The sequence below is a fragment of the Oryzias latipes genome, chromosome 19 (genome assembly GCF_053564925.1).
Source record: "Oryzias latipes strain Hd-rR chromosome 19, Olatipes_Hd-rR_3.1".
Classification (NCBI taxonomy): Eukaryota; Metazoa; Chordata; class Actinopteri; order Beloniformes; family Adrianichthyidae; genus Oryzias; species Oryzias latipes.
This window is the reverse complement of record NC_136255.1, coordinates 26,272,787-26,292,985: the sequence shown is the minus strand read 5'-3', so window position 1 is coordinate 26,292,985 and position 20,199 is coordinate 26,272,787. Positions and strand designations below refer to the sequence as shown.

Below are 20,199 nucleotides of genomic sequence, written 5' to 3'. Positions count from 1 at the left end.
GATGATGATGATGATGATGATGATGATGATGATGATGATGATGATGATGATGATGATTATTATTATTATTATTATTATTATTACTTTTTAAATCTATGCCTTTTTTATTCAAAATGTTCTTTCTTTTTTCTTAAAAAAGGAAAAAATAATAAAGCTGTGTAGAATGCTACAAAACACTGTTATTGGGAGTTCCACGACCTTTTTCTGTGTTACCCTACGTTCTATGTAGTATAATACGACTAAATAATTTCTTCCAGTACATACGGTTTTTGTACATTTTTGTGTGTTCATTCTTTCCATGTTAAGTTGAGTTGAGCAAAGGTTAAAAAAATAAGGTTATAAAAATTAACCATTTAGTTTTTTTTTTTAAAGGTAAACGATGATTAAAAAAAACATTTTCTTTGTAAAAACTGAGTCGTTTTATTTTGGAGGTCTGTGTTTGACACACAGCTTCCGGTGCAAATATGTGCCCCCCTGTTTGCGCATGCGTCAATGAGCAAAGCACCGGGTACACAATGGAGTTGGATGTGGAGAAACCATGTCGCCTTTAAAACGACAGTTAGCTTATTATGAAACAGCCCCGGAGCAGAAACGGTGGTGAGGCCGTCCGTCGACGAATCGACCCGAAGGAGCGCTGCTGATAGACGGCGGAGGTCCGCCGCGGAGCCCCGTTTGTAGCTTGGGTCTGCGGGTTCATGTCCTGTTGTGTCCCGCAGAACCGTGAGGTGACCGTCCGTCCGGTGAGTAACCCAAACATTACGTCATGAAACAACAACAAATACAAACGTATAAGTCAACATGACCTAAAGTCCAGTATGGTTTTGATTTTAAGTCTTAATTTTCTGTCGAAGAAATAGAGAAGGGCCCGTTTGTTCAGCATTAGCATGTTTTAAAATTCAAGATTATATGTACACCAATTATATATAAACCAAAACAGAAAATAGCTGTATATTTATTTATATATAATACATTTAGTACTTATATTACTAAAGTTAAATTAGATCTGGTCGTTTCTATTTTAAAATTCTATATTTTCCCACGTCATGAGGTGTGACGTCATCTGTCCCTGCGTGCTCTCGGCGTGTATATATTTACCACAAAGAAAGAGATAATGACAGGATATTAGCTGCTGGTTAGTGCTGGTTTCCCACCGTTAGAAGCTGCTGCTGGTGATAAGCCTGAGTCTGGAGGGTGGGGGCGGGTGGAGGTGGGTGGGGACCACCCTCCACTATTGCTTTGTGGGAAAAAAAATGATATATATATATATTTAAAACCTCCTTTTTCCCCACATCCAGCGGCTCTGAAGAAACTTCCAGAAAAAAATGTCTGAGGTCGGCAGAACAAAGAGGAAGGAGAAGTGTGAGAACTGCACCAAACAGGTAAGTGTCAGGTGTTTTCCACATGGGGAGGGGGGGTTGCTGGTGCCTCACCTGTCTGTCATCTGCCAACAGTGCAACAAGAAGCAGACGGAGGATGGAGTCGGTCCAGATCCAGAGCAAGAGGAAGTCAATGAGCAGGTATGAAGGTTGCTTATCAGGGGGACGCCTTTGGGGGGCGGAGCTTGTCTCATCGTTGTCCTCGGCTTCAGCAGAGTGAGGCGCCGGCGCCGCTGCTGCTGAGCGCCTGTCTGTCCTGCGAGGGCTGCGTGTCGGAGCAGGAGAGCCTGAAGATTTCCCAGCAGAGCCTGGAGGAGGTGGAGCAGGTTCTGGCGCTCAATAAGGTAAAGCCTGAAGGTTTTGGAGCGGTTCTGACGTCAGGAGGTCCCTGTGTCTTTGAGTTCCTTCATATTTCTGCACATCCATCAGATTTGATATCAGTTAACAACTTTATTTAAATTAAAACTTGAGCAGAAAGAAATTCTTGTTATGTTTTCCTGATGCTGTTCAAAGCATTTATGAATGTTTCCATCATCAGTTTTGTGCTTTCCTTTGGTTTGTTGGACACTCTGGGTGTTTAAAGTTCCACTCTGATGTTCTTTGGGTCTTCAAGCGTTCACACTGGTTTCTTAATTCTGACGATGACGCCGCTTTTTGCCAAAATAAAAATGTTTTGTTTTTTTAGATCATAGTTCCTGCAGAGCGGCACGGGTTCTTTAAAAATTCTCCTTTGACTTGTCTTTTAGTTAGTCTGCCCCTATTTCCCATCATCCGCCTGTTAGCACGCTCTCCTGCTAGCTTACAGCCCCTCCCAACATCAGAGCTGTCCAGCCGAACAGTTCTGATCCAGATTCCAGCTCAGACGAGGAAAACAAAGACGTCTGATGCATCAGAAAGGGGCGGAGCAGGGACCCTCAGAGGAACGGCGTGAACGCGCTCCGTCAGCCCCGCCTCACCTGCTCCTCTGCTGTGTTTCTGTCAGAGGTGCGACGCGTCCAAACACCGGGTTCTGGTGGCGTCCGTCTGTCCGCAGTCTCTGCCGTTCTTTGCGGTGAAGTTCGGCGTGGACGTCCCGGAAGCGGGTCAGAAGCTCTGCGGTTTCCTGAAGAGCATCGGTGAGCACGTTCAGACTTTCCTGAGACCACGGCGGTGGCGCGGAAAGATCCCGGCCGTCAGCAAACGCGTCTTTGGATCTGTCCTGCAGGCGTGCAGTTCGTGTTCGACACCACGCTGGCGGCGGGTTTCAGCATCTTGGAGACCCAGAAGGAGTTCATCCAGAGGTACCGGAGGAGGCACCACGACCCCCACGCCCTGCCGCTGTTCACCTCCTCCTGTCCAGGTACAGCCATGCCCCGCCCCTTTCTTAGGCTTTCAAACCACACAAGGACGGAGAGGTTTCAGTTCTGGGCTTGTTCTGGTGCAGGATGGATCCGGTACGCTGAGCGGGTCCTGGGGAGTCTGGTCACGCCGCACATCTGCACCGCCAGGTCCCCCCAGCAGATCATGGGCTGTCTGGTCAAAGACTTCTTCTGTCAGCAGCAGGTGAGGGGGCGTGGCCTCAGACAGTCACTGCAGGTCATTCAGACTCTGACGTTTGCTCTACAATAATGTCGACAAACAGTCATGGGAAAAGCTGAGCAGCTTTTATTTTGGCGGGTTTGGATCTAGGGGTCAGCTGTTGTTCCTGTTCTCATTCATTCCTCGGTTCTTCTCTGGTTCCTCTGCCTGGAAGGCGAGAATTTTCTCTGCCTCCGCTTCTTCTGTTAGTACGCATCTAGAAAGGAGCAGGACTTTGTGACCGTGTGAGACGTCCTGTTTGTCAGAGAATCTGCGATGGACATTAAAAATGCAGCGACGAAAGCAACAGGAGATGAAGGGTTCGAATCCTGATTGACCTGAAACGGCTCTAAAACGCTGCTCTGCTGCGACGCCTGGGACAAAAACTGTTAAAAACATAAAGAACATAAATGAATATATGGGAACAGAGGAGAAAAAAACATCAACATTCAATTATCTGAAACGTAAATGTTTAATCGCCTTTGCTGAAACATTTTACGATATTTTATTTTAGGAAAAGCAGGACTTTTTCTTTGAAAAATTAAGACTTTGTGAAGCAATGAATTTATTTCTGTAAAGTCTTGACTGTTTTGTAACTTAGTTCTCATATAGTTGCTTATTTTTCTTCTTTTGTGGGAACTCTGGTCACAGAAAGTCCTGGAGGAGGTTCTGAAGGTTTGGTGGAACCGGATTCTTCATCACAACACGACAGTAGAACTAGAATCGAGAAACCCTCAGAGTTTCTATTTTTTTTCTTTTGCGTTCCAAAGACCTGAAGGACGGGTCACATGACTCAGCCCTCGGGGGGAGGGGGGTTAACGTGTCACGTGACTCGTCGACTAGAGCAGCTTTTGGTTTAAACGTCGTGTGACTTTTCCACAACAAAGCAGGGGTTTTGAAGGAGTTTAAAGGCTTTATTCTGGATTTGCTCTTTTCCATCTCTGGGCTTTGGCGTTTTCAGAAGCTGAGCCCGGAGAAGGTCTTCCACGTGGTGCTGGCGCCCTGCTTCGATAAGAAGCTGGAAGCCGTCAGAGAGGAGTTCTACAGCAGCCTGATGGAAACCCGAGACGTGGACTGTGTGCTGACCTCAAGTAAGAGAAGGAGGCTGGAGGAATGAAACTGTAGGACTGTCCTTAAGGTGGAATGAGGCTCCTGCATGACGTGCATCCTTAAAAGGAGGCACCTTCCTCTATAGAAACGCGAACGTCCTCCTGGAGGCTGAAAGCAGGAAATGCCTGCATGCTTTTATTTTGTAGTGTTTTAGAAATAAACTCATCAGTTTGAATGATTCCCTTCTCAGAGGAGATTTACCGCCTGATGGAGCAGAGGAAAGTGTCGGTGGAGGAGCTGGACTCGGTTCCACTGGACCAAGTGTGAGTGACACAGAACCGAGACCGCTGTCCCGTCCCAGCAAATCAAAGCACCGGCCGAACGGCTTCTCCTGTGTCTGCAGGCTGGGGGAGGCGGCAGACGCCGCTCTGACCAGACACGACGGCCGAGGCTCCGAAGGCTTCCTGGAGCACGTGTTCAAACACGCCGCCAAGGAGCTGTTCGGGCTGGACGTCCAGGAGGTCACGTACAAGACCCTCAGGTCAGAGGACTTCAAAACCGCCTTTCTTCAAAGAAAATCCTTTTTTGTGTTGATTATTCAGGAGAAACATGTTTGAAACAGTAATCACACCTGAGCTGTGAAACGTGAACATCAGTTTGATTCCTGCTGGAGGAAGTTAGATCCACGACGGTCCAGCACGGATCCTAAACCTGCTGGAGGTGAGGCAACTGCAGGCTTTGCAGACCATCAACACATGAATGGGTGAGCAGGAACAGAACTCCAGGATCCACCATGTGATGGAAAATCAAAGCCCGGTCATGTCCAAGGAGCGGGAGACGAGCTCCACGGACAAACGGGTGGAATTTCTCAACAACGTTGAGATGTGACACAGCAGCGATGCTCCTGAGGTCTGTTCATCAGAAACACAGAGTGGCCCGATTGAAGCCCGGAAGAAAGCGTTTTTCTGAACGACCACCTCACCAAACGGAACGCCGGCATCGCCACAAGCTGGAAGGCAGGAAACGAAACGGTTCCCTTGAACGACCGAGGTCGTCCTTATCAGGAGCCCGGAGGAGCTGGAGACGTTTTTACCCCCTGCAGTCTAAACAAGAGATTAGTGACGATGAGGTGACAAACTCTACAGACTACAGCCGTCACCGCAACGTTCACCAGAGCGCTGGAAACCTGACCTTAACATGTGTAAGGGTCAATGCTCGATAAGGTGTGCATCACCAGACATGAACACACGCCGTGGAAGCCCGAACCGTCCCAACATGGAGCAGAGGACGCTCGGGTGTCATCCCGCTCAAACTATGGCCACTAACGAAAGAAAAATGTGCATTCCATCCGTTTTTAAGAACATTTTTTAGGTCCAAATAATTTTTTCACAAAAAGCAGACTATTTGATGCGCAGTGCAACACGCGTCGTCACGGTAACAGCCTGCCTCGACCGCAGCGGCAAAGGAAAGCGGTACGCTGATGGTCACGGTAGGTCAATAGTTGGAAAACCAACCTGCGTCAGGCCAGAGCAGTGATCTAGAACTTTCAGGCAAAGTAACCGGAACTTCTTTTTCAGCCGTAACAATTCTTGATCGGCACCCAGCAGCCAATCAGAATCGAGTATAAGGACCTGCAAGAAGACTATTTTCATCGTTACTGCGGACTGCAAATATGACAGCATAGACGACTTTATGAAGTCTGTTAAGCCAGAAGGAAAACTGTCAATCATTTACTTCAGCAGCAGAAGCTCGCATAGCAACTTTGGAGACATCCCGGACTTCCTGCAGAAGATGGGACGTTCCTTTAACCTCATGGCATCATTGGTTCAACAGAAACGAGGACTTTGAATTGGAAAACTTGGAACTTCCTGGACTCAGACATGGTGGCGGGAGTGTGATGAATTATGATCGTCTGATGGTCAGAAGATCCTGGCGTCTTCTCCTGATCCATTTTCAGAAACCGATCAGATCTTCTGGTTTTCTCACGTTCCATGTTTCTTCAGATCTCCTTCACGGTTTCTCTGATGTTTTACAGGAACCGCGACTTCCAGGAAGTGACTCTGGAGCGTGACGGCGAGACGCTGCTGCAGTTTGCCGCTGTCTACGGCTTCAGGAACATCCAGACTCTGGTCCACCGCATGAGGAAAGGACGCGTGCCGTACCAGCTGGTGGAGGTGCTGTCCTGCCCCGGAGGTACCCCGCCGTCTTCACGCCACGCCTGCCTGTCGGGGTATCCGGGAGAATAACCGTTTGCTCTCGCCTCAGGGTGCCTGAGCGGCCGCGGTCAGAGCGAGGAGGCGGGGCGCGTGGACAGAGCTCTGGTCCAGCAGATGGAGGAGGTCTACAGCAGCCTGCCGGTCCGACTGCCGGAGCTGAACCCCGCCCTGAAGGTCCTCTACCAGGACTGGCTGCAGGGCCAGGACTCTCTGCAGACCAGCAAGCTGCTGCACACAGAGTACAGGAGTCAGACCCACACACAGCCCCCACACATGCAGTGGTGACCCGCAGGGGGCGCTGTCCCCTCATGATTATGGACCAGAAGAATCTCTCTGAGAACTGTCATCCATTTGACCACAAGGGGGCGCTCATGCGCTTCAATGAACTGGACTCAATGTTTTAACAATGTTTGATCCTGTTAAAAAAATGCAGACGATGGAAATACCAAACCTCATAAATTCTCACTTTAGTTTTAAAGCCACGCCCACTTCTGACCATGAGCCGTCCCGCCTGAACTATGCAACAGCGTCTGTTTTTGGTTTCTTCTGTTGGCCCTCAGTTCCACAAACGGGTTTTTTATTAAGTTATATGATTTGAAGGAACCATGGCCTCAGAAGTGAAGCAGTAAAACGTTGAGACAGACAAACGCAGTCGAGTCTTTGATGTTGACCTGAAGTCAGGAAAGGTAAGTTTCTTTCAAGGAGTCTTGTGTCAGGAATCCTTAAAGTCAGCCGTTCCCTCACTTCCCAAACATGAGGGACGTCCATCTCATCAAATCATTTCTGTCCCATTCGGTTCCTGATCGTCAGGAGTTCCCTTCTGGTTCTTCTCTGACGTTCTCCTTCCTGCTCCGTGCAGCAGTCGCCTTTTTTTCCTCTGGTTTTCCGCCCGGACGCCTTCCTGCTTGATGACCGTTTAACCGAACCTTCTATGGTCGCTGCGGTCTGACGTTACATCAGGTGATGATGGAGGTGATTAGATGATGACAGTGAAATGAAAAAACGCTCGTGTTTGGTACCAGGACACAAAGTATTTTTTATACCACAAATGTAACTAGTAAATACACCCTCATCCCGCCACAAGATCAGAACAAGTGAGGAGGGGAAGTCCACCTGACCCGACAGGTGTGACACCTGTGACAGGAACCCACGCTAAAAAATGCAAACCAGGGGGTTTTACGCTTCTAGCAAGTCGCCACGACCTTATCAAAGGAGGAGGAGCTTGCAAAGCAGCTGGATTGGATCAAGAACTTCCTGGAGATGTAAACTGTTTTACATCTAGTGGCCAGTAGAGGGCAGTGATGCTGCATTCATGATTTCAGATGTTAGTAGAAAAGAGTAAAAGGATCAAACAGTTGGACAAAAATGGTCCAAATTTCTGATAAAACCTTATAATCTGACAGATTTACGGTTTATTAATGTTTTTTTATTGATGGGGGGGGGGGGCTTGCAGGATCTCTGCAGCCCGTTGATGCAGTCGTCCACTTTGATCCTTTTTTCCTCCACCAAAGGAGATTTCCTCCTAGTTTTCCGTCTGAAGAAGCCCAGTTTCAGCAAATTCTTTTCAATGTTCTTATGCTAATAAAAATATAATCTTGAGTTGGCCAAAAGTTCAGAATTTCATTTTTTTTAAAATCTATGCAGGAATAAAGCGTCATGAAACGCTCCCATAAACAGACAACTTCAGGGTTTTTTCTTGTTAATTCATAACTTTTTTTAAATTTGTAAATTCACAACTTTGAAAAACCTAAATTTACGGGGGAAAAAAGGAATAAATTTGAGTCATAAATACAGTGCTGGACAAAAATGATGGTACCTCCATAAAAGACTGAGAACTAATTGCTAAGGGGATCATGATGAATTCAAGTCTTCTTTCTCTATCAGGGGTCGCCACAGCATGGTAAACTTTGCAATGTATTTTTTACGCCGGATGCCCTTCCTGACGTAACCCTCTCAATTAATCCCGGCTTGGGACCGGCACACAGAAGTAGAGAACGGAACAGGGAGCAGCCCGGATTCAAACCTGGTTTCACAGATGGAAGGTGCCGCAAACTAAACCGGTTTATGATGAACTCAGGTAGGTCCTTTAATTGACATCACAGCTGTTTTCAAACCCATAATCAGTCAGTCTGCCTATTTAAAGGGAGACAAATAGTCAGGTTGCTGTTTGGAGAAAAGGTGTGAACCACACTGAACATGGACAACAGAAAGCCAAGGAGAGAATTGTCCCAGGACATTAGAAACAAAATGATAGACAAACATGGTAAAGGTAAAGGCTATAAAACCATCTCTAAGCAGCTTGAAGTTCCTGTGACCACAGTGGAACATATTATTCAGAAGTTTAAGACCCACGGGACAGTAGCCAACCTCCCTGGACGATGGAAGAAGAACATTGATGACAAATTGAGGAGACGGATAGTTCGAACTGTATCCAAAGAGACAAGAACAACCTCCAAAGACATTAAAGGTGAACTCCTAGATCAAGGTACATCAGTGTCAGATCGCACCATTCATGGTTGTTTGAGCCAGAGTGGACTTCATGGGAGACAACCAAGGAGGACACAACTGTTAAAAGGAAATCAGAAAAAAGCCAGACTGGAATTTGTTAAAAAACATTCTGGGAAAATGTCCTTTGGACAGATGAGACCAAACTGGAGCTTTTTAGTAAGGCTCATCAGCTCTATGTTGGTAGACTCTCCAACCAAAAGAACACTGTCCCTACTGTGAAACATGGAGGAGGCTCAGTTCTGTTTTGAGGCTGCTTTGCTGCATCTGGAACAGGGCGTCTTGAAGTTGTGAAGGTAAAATGAAATCTCCAGATTCTCAAGGCATTCTGGGTAGAAATGTGCTGCCTAGTGTCAGAAAGCTTGGTCTCAGTTGCAGGTCATGGGTCTTCCAACAGGACAACCATCCAAAACACACAGCCAGAAACCTATTCTGAAGAGGCCGTCAATGAGCCCAGATCTGAATCCCATTGAACATCAGTGGAAGGAGCTGAAACATGCCATTTGGAGAAGACACAGTCAAACCTGAGACAACTGGAGCAGTTTGCTCATGAGGAGTGGGCCAAAATACCTGTGGACAGGTGCAGAAGGCTCATTGACAAACACAGAAACCGTTTCATTGCAGCGATTGCCTCAAAAGGTTGAGAAACAAAATATTAACTTATGGAGGTACCATAATTTTAGTCCAGCCCTATTTCATTAGTTTTTTTTAAATATTTCTGTTAATCAACAACTCCAAAGTAATGGATGATTTTGATGATTTAATTTTCGATACATTTATTGTTACTTTTGAACGTTACAAGTCATTTCAGTGAACATTGTGGACTTTCTTTCTTTAACTGAGGTTTTTTTTTCCACCACTGTATATGACTTTATTCTGGTAAAACTTGTGTTTTTCTGATAAATTTACAAATTCAAAGTTGTAGTTAAAATTCTTTTTTGCTTGTAAACTAGCCCTAATTATCTGTCATTTAAATTAGTTGCTTTTAGTGAACCATTAAGTTTTAAACATGAAAGACCTTTTTATTCAGTAATAATTTTGTTGATGTCACATGATTAAAATTTAATAAATGCAGCCTGAGCATATGGGTGATTTGTAAAACTTTTGTAGAAAAATTCAATTATAATTGAGCTGTTTTTTTATATAGTTTACATTTAGATTTATCAACATTTGCTGCATTTACAGTTTAAAAAAATGGATTTTCTCTGGTTGATCAGGAGCTCGACCAATGTTTATGGAAAACCTAAAGAAAGGAAACATGGTGACTGATAAACTGTCTTTTGTCTGAATTTATAGAAATCCTGATATCCTTGGATTCCTGAGAAAATGGAAAAAGGGTTTTTCCTCAGAGGCTGGATTGCATCAGAGCACGCCAGCGGGCTGGTGTGGTTTGTTTTTAGATGTTAAACTGCGATAAATGACTGAAAATCTCTTTAAAGGACTTTGACAGAGAAGATAAAGGAACCAGTCGGAGCAATTCATGGTCCTCTTTGTCTGTGTGTTTGGATTGATGTGCATGAGTTGGGATGAATGACTCTTCGTGTCACAGATGAGTGTTTACATTAGGAAAAAAGGTCGGGTTACAGCTTGAAGGTGACGTTGAGTCGATGTTTTCTCTGGAATCGCATCTGCGCCAGATGAATGAATCAAGTCAATGTTTTTACTTCAACTCATCCAGAAAAAAGCTTTTTCTTCTGAAGGTTAAGATAACCAGGTCACGTTTTTCATCCTGATGTGACAGACAGGGCTGTGGATGGTGGTTTGTCCATCATGGTGTTCCATAGGTTAATATTAATGGCCAGCACCTGTCTGTTGAGCTGTGATTGGCTCACAAGGCTGATAAATAGCAGCTGTGGGAGTTCAATCTAGAGGCTGGTTTCCTGGTTTGGCCTTGGTGGGTGAGCTTGACATGTGGACCTTTTACTAAAGCTTTTAATCATTTGAGTCATTTTACTAAAGTTTTTAAGCATTTGAGTTTGCAACATTTTAAATTATATTAACAGGTGGTGGCATGAGTTCTGACCCTGGGGCATGAGAGGTAACAAGGGTTTGTAAACATGTATTTGTCCCAGGGAGAATTAACTTACTAACTAACTAACTAGCAGAGTTGCCACTGCTGTGTTGCCTGTAGTGTTTTTAGTCACTGTTTTAAACTGTTTTGTGCTCATTTTTAGTAACTTGGTGGCTGGACCTGGCTGAAGGTGGCTGCCTCCTTTTATCCTTATGGTAGCTGGTGGGTGCCATATGTGGTGTTGTGCAAGGGGGACCCCCCCCTGTGTTCGGCCCATAAATTAGTTGTGTCCTGCTCAGGTGCACCTCTTCTGTTCTTTTAATCACTGTTTGGGTTGTGGTGTGTTTTTGTGTGCATTTGCGCCCTGAGCAGGTACTCCTGGTGAGGGTTTTGGATCGGAGATCTCCCTTGGTGGTGTTTGTGGCTACCCACCAGGGGGGTATTCCAGAAAGCAGGTTATGCTAGCTCTCACGGTAAGTTTGAGGCTAAGGAAGTTGATAACCTCAGTTTTCGGTTCCAGAAATGGAGGTATGTTTCAGGGTAGGTCAAGTTTCCATGTCAACTCATGCTCTGAACATAACCTGGTCTGGAGCAGGTTTAGTTGAAGGTTAGTTTGTTTACAGAGAGGTGAAGCAGCATGGTGTGTCCATTTGAAGATGATTTAGTGGATGAAGAAGCTCAGATAATACTTTTTTCACCGTGAGAGGGTGATAAGACCACATATGGATGTTGGAAAGATAAACATTTTTACTTTTATCTAACATAGTTATTTGCTTCAGTTAAGATAAATCATTTGTTTAAGTCAGTTTAACAATAACACGTAGTTTTCAGACAGTTATTTTACTTTCATTCAAATTAATTCAATTAATTAGGTGTAACTTTGGTCCTGCTGTTAGATCGGCACCGCAAAAGATTGTGGGATACCATTTGCTTTGCCTGTCTGGACGGATTTTGGTTAAAGTGTGGTTCAATGTTTTGCTGAGTTGTTTAGTCCCACTGTGCTTATGTCTCTGCACCATGAGTGAGAGTGAAAGAGAGAATGATGAGTTTATATAGCACCCCTACTGATTGAACCTGTGATATTGATGGGATATTTTTTAATGACATTGCATTCTTTTCCCGTCTTTTTTATTGTTATAAAAATGAGCATATCTGCCGGCTCAAACTTAGACGTATGAAAGATCAAGAAATTTAATTAAGATGGAAAAAATATTAATTGAAAGAGTAATATGACATTTAGTTAAGATAAATTTGAGTTGTATAAACAATTGAGTTTTATAGGCGTAAGAAATTATGTTGATTAAATCCAACTTATTTGTTACCAATAGAAGTAATTCATTTAAGGTGGCAAAATTAGATTATATATATATATATATACACACACACACACACTTGTGCGTTTACTTTGTCTGTTCTTACTACAAGCAGAAACTCTCTTTTGATGATGCAGCCATATTTTTTTTTTTATGGACTTATAATCTTCATACGCCATCTTTAAAACCTCAGACTCCGTCTCACCGAAGTATAGCGCTTTCTTTTTTTTCCACGCGTTTCCATGGTGACTCCAGAAATCGGCGATCCATTGAGAATGTCTTTATGTACTTGACATGCACGTGCATTAACCCAGGGTTACCAAATCGAGCGCAATTACGCCAACTCATATCCAGTCTTTTGGAATCGATATACCCCAGGTAAGCAAGTTCAGGCGGATTTCAGCCAGAGTTCAGGTTTAAAGTCAGGCTAGTTTAAACATGCTTCCTGGAATACCTACCAGTGCAGTGGGGCTGAGGCGATCCTGGAGGCAGCCGCCCTCAAGCAGTGTTGGAGTGTGGTCCAACTGTCTGAGATAATTTTAACCTTTTCTTTAATGGAACTTGTCAAGTTTTTAATAAATTGTATATTTTTAACCTATCAAATCCAGTCTCCATTTGGGTTGCAAATGTAAGAGGGCATTCGGTCACACTGACACATAGATGGGCTGCACTGGCCCCTAGTGGTAGCAGATAGCAACAGCAGACATACAAGAAATGCCAAATAATTGACTTTATGCTCACAAATACCCTACAAGTGCAGCAATTTCTGCGTTTAATATGTTCTGATAATTAACTCGCTTAACTATGCATCATGCATTCATTGATGTTCGGGTTTCATTGTTATTCTTAGCCTAATTTATTGTTTCTAAGGTATGTGTGATCGTACGCTAACCTGTCAACTGAAGGTTGGTCAAAGTATTTTCTCCTCAACTAGGACGTCATCTGCAGCACATGGAGGGAAGTTTATTAATAAGGACGACAGCAAAAATTTCCGAATTAAAACCCAAACATCTGCAAGTTTTAGCTTCTGTGTTTTTTCTCTCGGTCTATTTACTGCAGATCAGTGACACTTTTAGAAAATGAGTCAAATTGATTGAAAACGTGAAGTTGAAATATAAAAAATGCTCTGATAAATGTACCAGGCTAAAGATAATCCAGAAAATGAGCAAAAATCCTACTTTGCTTAATGTAATTTAGTCTGTTAAAACAGCATAAATGGAATGAATGGTGCTATAAACTGAGTTGAGATGGTGGATCAGGAAAAATCTCAGCGACAAAGTGGAAAAACAAAACTGTCACTCACAGAGAAACTGCTGTCAGTTCAGAACCATCAGCTGCTGTGAAGGACATCGGACGGGACGTTCCAGAGCTCAACTTCATGATCACTTTCATTATCTGCTCTCACTCCTCCATCCAGTTTTCACCATCTGGAAAGTCCCTGCTTTGTCCTTAACTCACCTGTCCCTGCACTTCCGTCACTTTCTGCAGCTCAAAGCTGAAAGTAAGTCGACTCTCTGCTCTCATTCCTTTTTACTTCTCATTTCATTTTAAATGAACAGATTGATCTGATTAGATCCTGGAATCTTTTACTTTCCTCATTTCCAGATCAATCATTTTGACTTTTGCGTTTGTGCGAGTTGACAGAAAACAGATCCAGATTTTCTGGACTGAAGCGTTTGTTTTATTGTTTTATTGCTTTAACTCACAGTTCCACAAAAAAATAGCTTTAAACTGAGACTTTTGTCACGATAAATATTCTGTAAAACCACAAATTTTAACGGCATAAAACAGAAAAACATTCTTTCTGCGTCTTTATTTGTTGAGACTTGTCCAATAAAATGTTGCTCCGAGGTTCAGAGTCTGGGAAATTGTGAAGCAAAGAGGAAGTTTTATTCCACAGAAAAGTGAATTCAGACAGAAAATGTTTAATTAAACTGCTTTTTGTTTTGTTTTTTTACGTTCAGGTCAGTCTCCATTCCTGTCCGTCTCTGATGCTTGAACATAAAACAGTCTTCGGTGTTTCCACGCGACACACGAAGGTCACAGAGGAAGCAAAGAAAGTCGGACGAAATCCTGTTTTCCCTGAAAATAAGTTATCTTCTCGTCTCTAGCAGGAAGCCACCAGGATGTTCCTCTTCTGGACCGTCAGCCTGATGTTTGCGCTCCAACGCGTCTCCTCAGATGAAAGTTTGTCAACCAGCAGCAATATGTTGAGGGTGTGGAAGTAAAACGCTGACTTCCTCGTGTGTTTCAGAGGTCTCCCTGAGCTGCAACCAAACGGTGGAGGTGACGACTGGAGGAGCGGTGACCCTCCAATGCTCGGTGATGTGGAGTGGTCCCATAGCAAAGTGTGGGAACATCAGCTTCACCTGGAATACAAACCAGAGCAATCTCTGCAGGAGCAACGTCTGCACCGAGGAGAATGCCACCCTCATCAGGATGGAGATGAGGAGCGTTTGGGAGGAGCAAACTGTCACAGTGGGAGTTTTATCGGGGTGTGGCATGGATAGCTCCACCATCAGGGTAAAGTTAGTGGAAGGTGAGGCTTTCAGAGGCTTCGTTACATCCTGAGCTCACAGTCACTCATTCTACTCTTCACATACTCTTCATCAGATGAGATCACTTTCAATAAAAGCAGCTCTACGACAGAAAACCTGACTGTCCTGAAGGTCCTACCTGTAGCAGCAGCCGCCGCCTGTTCTGCTTTATATGAGGAAAAGACTCTTAAAAAACCGGAAGCAGGAGAACGTGGACCAGGAGGAACAACTAACCGAAGAACAGCTACAGGAATACAGGAATACAGCTTCTGCAGAGGCCAGAGAAGGAAAGCAGCCGGGGTCAAACACAGGTGGACGCGTCTCCAAAGTCTGAGGACGTTCAGGTCCTGCAGGACGCCGGGTGGAGAAGCTCTGACCAGCAGGGGGCGTCGCTTTGGAAGGACAGGTTTTCTGATACAAACGGGATTATTCAGGATGACTTTGTTTGATCTTCAGCTCAAAACTGCTGTAAATAATTAGTCCCGGGGTCACTTCAAGGTCAAAGGTCAATGCACTCAATCCTGCCATTTGTTTGAGCTCCGCTTGGTCAGCAATGTTCAGTGAAATTCACGTGTAAATAATTCCTCAGGTTCATTGGAGGTCAAATGTTTTTAACTGCTGTGAATTGGTGCTTTATTTATTTGAATAAACTTTATAAATAATCCTAACTCCTCTGATTTCAGGGACAAAAACTGGATCCTAAATGAGAAAGAAGCAGAACCAGAGAGACCAGCAGCTGGACGGTCAGAAACTCCTGAATTCATGAAAGTCAAACCTTGAATTTAAAGTCATTTGGTTTAAGAGTGAAAAGTTTTTTCAGGATTCACATCGTTTTCATCTAAAAAAAAAAAGTCACAAAGGAGGGAAAACAAGACAAAAAAAAATGAAGAGGAATTTCTACAGTTTTATCGGTTGAGCCGGTGATTTTTTCTTTTTCTTTTTTTTTCCCTCGGGCAAAGAGGTTTTTTGTTAGCATGGAGACTAGAGAAGTCTCCAGAATTGAACTGTGATCAAATAATTACAGACAGATTATTATATTGTTATATTTGTGTTCATTTGATGTTTAATTAAAACTATTATTTGTTATGTAGGCGATAATGCCCGAGGCGGTTCTGATATCAGAATTCATGGACGGCAGAGGCCTGATGGCGTCGGATGTTTGTTTCGTCTCCATGGACGTTATCCCATTTAAACCACGGTGACTTGTGAAAAAAACGAAATATTAAATCAATTAGTACTTTAATCCTGTTATTGTTAAAGACCTATTTTCATAAAAAGCAGACTATTTGTAACGTGGTGAGACCTGTTGTTATGGTAACGGATGCAGGACCAGCACCGCCATCGCTCTGCAGCAGCAGAGGAGAGAGGAACATATGATGATCGTCATGTTTGATCAAAGCATCACTTCAGGGAGAAAGTTCACCTCTAATTGGTTGTTTTTATCCAGATGATGAAGCTAAAGTTTGTTTCAAAGTCTAAATACTGCAGCTCCTCCTCGTCTAGTTCAAGTTATTCCAGTTATTATGACTTCCACTTAAAGACGTCTGGTTCCAACATGGCAGCGTCCGTATCATGAAAAAAGACGACTGAGTAAACTTCATTTGGTTGGAGCCAGAACTAAAACCCTTTTCTATGGACCCTTTTCATCACACTGACTCAGTCCAGGTCTGTGATACAGTCAATGGATGAGAGACGTTCACTGAAAGAGTCAAACATGGCGGCAGTTGGTGGTTTTGGAGTAAACTCGTGTTTATTGTTCATCAGCGCCTTGGTTCCACCTTTTCAGCAAAAATGAACATCTCTTTTTATTTAAAGGAGCAAAGTCAAAACATCCCAAACTAAATAGGACAGAAAGCTGCTCATCAGGTTTGATCTTCAGGCTGATACGGACAGAATCCGTGCCACAATTAGCACTAATGCTAACGCTGATGTTCTTCTCCTCGATGACATTAAACATTTGCAGTGAGGCAAAGGTTTTATTTTCACATCTGTTCTTCTCACAGAGGTTTTCTGTTGTGTGGATCCACTTAACTGAAATGTTTTCATACTGGCAATCAGGTTGTTTCCATTTAATGTCACAACTAAGATTCAGATCCTCTCCATATGTAACTTCCACTGTTTGGCTGCAGTTTAGTGACACACCTGTGTGATAAAATAGAAAGAAACGATGTGATCACTTCATGTTTTCTTTGCTAAATGTTTGTCAATGTAACATAAATCAGCTGGTTCTGATTCTGACGTGGAGAGAACCAGCTGATTCATGGCAATCAAGTACACGTGAGGATTCAGGGGACGTCAAAGAGTGTGCGCTGGCGACATCAGTTAAGGGTTAATCAATTTTTGATCTATTTTCCAAGCGTCAATTATGATGATGCTGTTTTTAGCCAAAATCTAAAAACCTTTTCTGGGACATAGTTTCTGCAGAGCAACAGGAGTTCATCAGTAATTCACATCTTCTGTGTGGGATGAAAAGATATTAAAAATCGTAATAATTAAAGCCGTCAGCGTCTTTGTTTGTCGTTTTGGTGCTACCTGCTCCTGCTGCCCACCTATGACCCTGATGGGATTCTCTACGCCCCTCAGTCCCGCCCCTCTGCCTTTGCCACCCTGGTCCTTCATGAAAATAACATGTTTTTTGTTTTAATGGCAGCTTTTCTTTTGGTTTTATCTACACAGCAACCATTTTCTGTTTGGTGGCATTAAGAGAGGACGGATTTTCACATTTTCTCTTTTGTTTTCTTCTCCAAAGTTCACGTTTTACTGTTCAATGTTCAATAAAGTGGTTCTGCGCCGTCTGCCTCTTTCTGAGTTTGAGCCCCCGTCCCTCTAAGATCACATGCTCGGCCCTGGATGTGTGTGAACACACTGTCATCTGCTGAAAGTCCACGCAGGAGCAGAAACATCAGAGTCAAAGTCCTGAAGAAGGAGGACATCCTGAAGATTCACCTGGAATTAAAACAAAGATGTCCTGAAAATATTTGCAGCTTCAGAAAAATCTCCTTTTTACTAAAATCTGAAAGTGATCAAAACCTTTCCAAGATAAAAAAAAAACAAAACTTAACGTTGAAAGTTTTTCTAAATCCATTCTTTTTTTTCTTTTTTACTTTAATGTTTTTGAAACAAGTTTCAGGATATTTCAGATTATTCCATTTATATGAAGTCACAAAAACTGCTGATAGAGGAAAAAAACAAAAGCACACATGCAGGAAAGAAAACATGCAAATGGAAAAAAATAACATTTTGGACCTAATTTAACATAGAAATAAGTTTAAACATATGACAGGAAATACAACAGCACTGCATACAACAGAAAGATTGAAGTGAATTAAAGAAGAGGCGGATTGGAAAGAATCACTTTTATCTCCTGGAATCAACCTGAAAAACAGCAAAAGTTGCATAAAAATGTGAAAATTCTGACTCACCTGGTGTCAAAATCCTGAAAGGACGGAAAGTTTTTGTAGAAATGAGAGGCGGGCGTCTCTAGAACCAAAAAAGAGGTTTTATTTTCTAAACCTGTTTCCTGGCTTTAGATGGTTGTAGCTGAGGTGAACTTTAACCCAGAACGGATGCAGAGGATGATCGATGTTGTCCTTCAATGATTCAATCTATCTGAACATTCAATCATTAACTGAGTTTGTCCGGTTTCATAAAAGCCTTCTGCTGTTCCTGTTAAATGACTTTTTTGGAAAAATCTTTTTCTTTGAAATTTACTAGAAATGAAAAAGATATTTCTGAAAATGCAGAAAAAAACAAAAACACAAAATCTCACTGAATATTTTGGTTCTTGTTGGAACATTTTGTTCTATTTGGATGTAATTCATAATGAACTGACCAGTAACTTTTCAGGATGTCTTTTAGTTCCATTGGCAGATTTTCTTCAAGAAGACTGCATTTTTCTTTGGTTTTCATTCCAGTTTTCGCATCACGACGTCTGTCAGAGGACATTAAATCAGTTTAGCATCATAGATTTTTGTTTAAATTTTGTATTTTAACTTAAAGTCAATAATTATTCATCAGGAGCTGGTTTAGCTCATGCTGGGTTACGGTGCCTTCCGTCCGGGAAACCAGGGTTTGACTACGGGCTACTCCCTATTCCCTTCTCTACTTCTATGCCGGTCCCAAGCCCGGATATTGGGGGGGTTGCATCAGGAAGGGCATACGGCATAAAGCCATGATAACCATGCGACTCTTCCACCGCTAATAGATGCTTTGCTGTGGCAAACCCTGCTGGGACAGAGCCAAAAGAGGAAGAAGTCAATAATTATTCTTCCTTCAGGTTGATAATAGTAAATGATTGATCTGCACATTCATGCAAACTCTTTATTAAAAATCATGAATTTTTCTTTTAAAAACAGTTACCGGTACATCTGTTTATATTTCTTCATAGAGTCTTTTTGTTTTGTTTTTGTTTATTTATTTTAACTTGTCCTGTCCAACAGCTGGGCAGACAGATGAGAGCTGAAGGCCTCTTGTGTTGGACATATTTTTTTTACAACAGGGGTTATGAATCTTCTGACAAACCAGAGGTATGTCTGAATAAACCCCTTTTGTAATCGAGGCCAGACTTTATTCATTTTAATTATTTTTAAAATTCTTTCGTGTTGGACCGGACGGAAAAGGAAAGGAGGGAAGAAGAGAGAGGGACGTTAGAGGGGGGGGGGGGACAGGGTAGGAGGGGGATCATAGGAGGGGGGAGGGGGGTAAAACAATGAAGCAGCATAAAGCAACAAGTTTACTGGATGTTTATCATTACGGTAAGGTACAGATAGAATACAAATCTGAAAGGGGCGGGGCCTGTCCACCCTAGGGTTAGGGTTAGGGTTAACCCTTGCACCCTAGGGTTAGGGTGCAAAGGTGAGCTAACACCTGTGCTAATTTGAGTGTTTATGTTTTTCTAAAATGGATGGTGGAATGTGGAAATGTGGGAGTGACCAACCACCCCCACACCCAGACCCCCGCCGCAGCAGCCGCCGCAGCCAGAAGCCCCCAATGCCACGCGTTCATAAGGTCTTTTTAAATGAACGGTGGCTTCCTGCCAAAGTAAACAGTAGAACAAATGGTCTTTAGCACCCTCTAGTGGTGGAGGAAAATAACTGAAAAAGAACAGTAGAAGTTTGTCAAATTTGTTCAGCAATTTTATTGATCAACCTTCAGATTATTTCTTTTCTTTAACACTTAAATGTCCCGTTTTTTTTTTTGCAAAAGATTTGTTGACCTTTCCTTTTTCTTCTCCTAAATCCACAACATAACAGGTTGTTGTTAAACTATGTCGATGTTTTTCAGCTGATTAAAAAAGTGGAAACATTAAAGTTAAAAAAAGTTTTTACTTCAATATTTTGCATTTTTAAAGTTTATTTAGTAATTGGAGTGGTATTTGTGCTGCATTCCATAAACATCATTAAAAGGGTAAAAACATAGAAGAAATTAACTCAAGCTACAGTTTAACAGAATTTAAATGTTAGTAAAAGGTTTCTTCGTTTTTTTCTGGAATCCATTTTTTTTAGGAGTTTTTCCTTACCGTGAAGGGGGTCTAAGGGCAGGGATGCCAGTTTAGCTTAGTCAGTTTGTTAGTTCATTGTAAATTTTTCTATTGAACTCTATGTATTTATTTCATGTTTCACTTTTTCAATTACC

General features: G+C 42.8%; 1 protein-coding gene and 2 long non-coding RNA genes across 10 annotated transcripts; 2 read left to right on the top strand and 1 right to left on the bottom strand.

Moving 5' to 3' along the window:
• The first annotated feature begins 469 nt into the window (after positions 1–469).
• narf (nuclear prelamin A recognition factor) lies at positions 470–7,809 on the top strand. Of its 2 annotated transcripts, none has more exons than XM_023949595.2 (12): positions 470–740; positions 1,296–1,379; positions 1,452–1,517; positions 1,592–1,720; positions 2,359–2,491; positions 2,581–2,715; positions 2,800–2,918; positions 3,895–4,024; positions 4,234–4,306; positions 4,387–4,524; positions 6,019–6,176; positions 6,249–7,809. In XM_023949595.2, the coding sequence occupies exons 2-12, from the start codon at positions 1,323–1,325 to the stop codon at positions 6,482–6,484; spliced, it is 1,374 nt and encodes a 457-aa protein (XP_023805363.1). In that variant the 5' UTR covers positions 470–740; positions 1,296–1,322; the 3' UTR covers positions 6,485–7,809. The 2 variants fall into 2 exon arrangements, with proteins under 2 accessions (XP_023805363.1, XP_023805362.1); XM_023949594.2 differs by having other exon boundaries at positions 1,589–1,720.
• A 2,756-nt stretch (positions 7,810–10,565) lies between these two features.
• Positions 10,566–15,233, top strand: LOC101170245 (uncharacterized). Of its 7 annotated transcripts, XR_002288969.3 has the most exons (9): positions 10,566–10,598; positions 10,708–10,742; positions 10,879–10,937; positions 11,088–11,188; positions 13,446–13,529; positions 13,993–14,067; positions 14,143–14,215; positions 14,283–14,567; positions 14,642–15,233. It is a non-coding gene; the product is annotated as an uncharacterized LOC101170245 (long non-coding RNA). The 7 variants fall into 7 exon arrangements; XR_013651430.1 differs by lacking the exon at positions 11,088–11,188 and having other exon boundaries at positions 10,879–11,014; XR_013651432.1 differs by lacking the exon at positions 11,088–11,188 and having other exon boundaries at positions 10,567–10,598.
• Positions 15,234–16,293: 1,060 nt separating this feature from the next.
• Positions 16,294–18,173, bottom strand: LOC105357866 (uncharacterized). Its single transcript, XR_911677.4, has 3 exons — positions 17,988–18,173; positions 17,432–17,511; positions 16,294–16,707 (listed from the first exon to the last, which is right to left on the bottom strand). It is a non-coding gene; the product is annotated as an uncharacterized LOC105357866 (long non-coding RNA).
• Positions 18,174–20,199: the final 2,026 nt, after the last annotated feature.

Bases quoted from the DNA above. Each gene is read 5' to 3' on its own strand.
- narf (XM_023949594.2), top strand. From the start codon at position 1,323: ATGTCTGAGGTCGGCAGAACAAAGAGGAAGGAGAAGTGTGAGAACTGC. The intron at 1,721-2,358 runs GTAAAGCCTGAA...TGTTTCTGTCAG, and splicing joins AGGTTCTGGCGCTCAATAAG to AGGTGCGACGCGTCCAAACA. The intron at 4,525-6,018 runs GTCAGAGGACTT...GATGTTTTACAG, and splicing joins GTCACGTACAAGACCCTCAG to GAACCGCGACTTCCAGGAAG.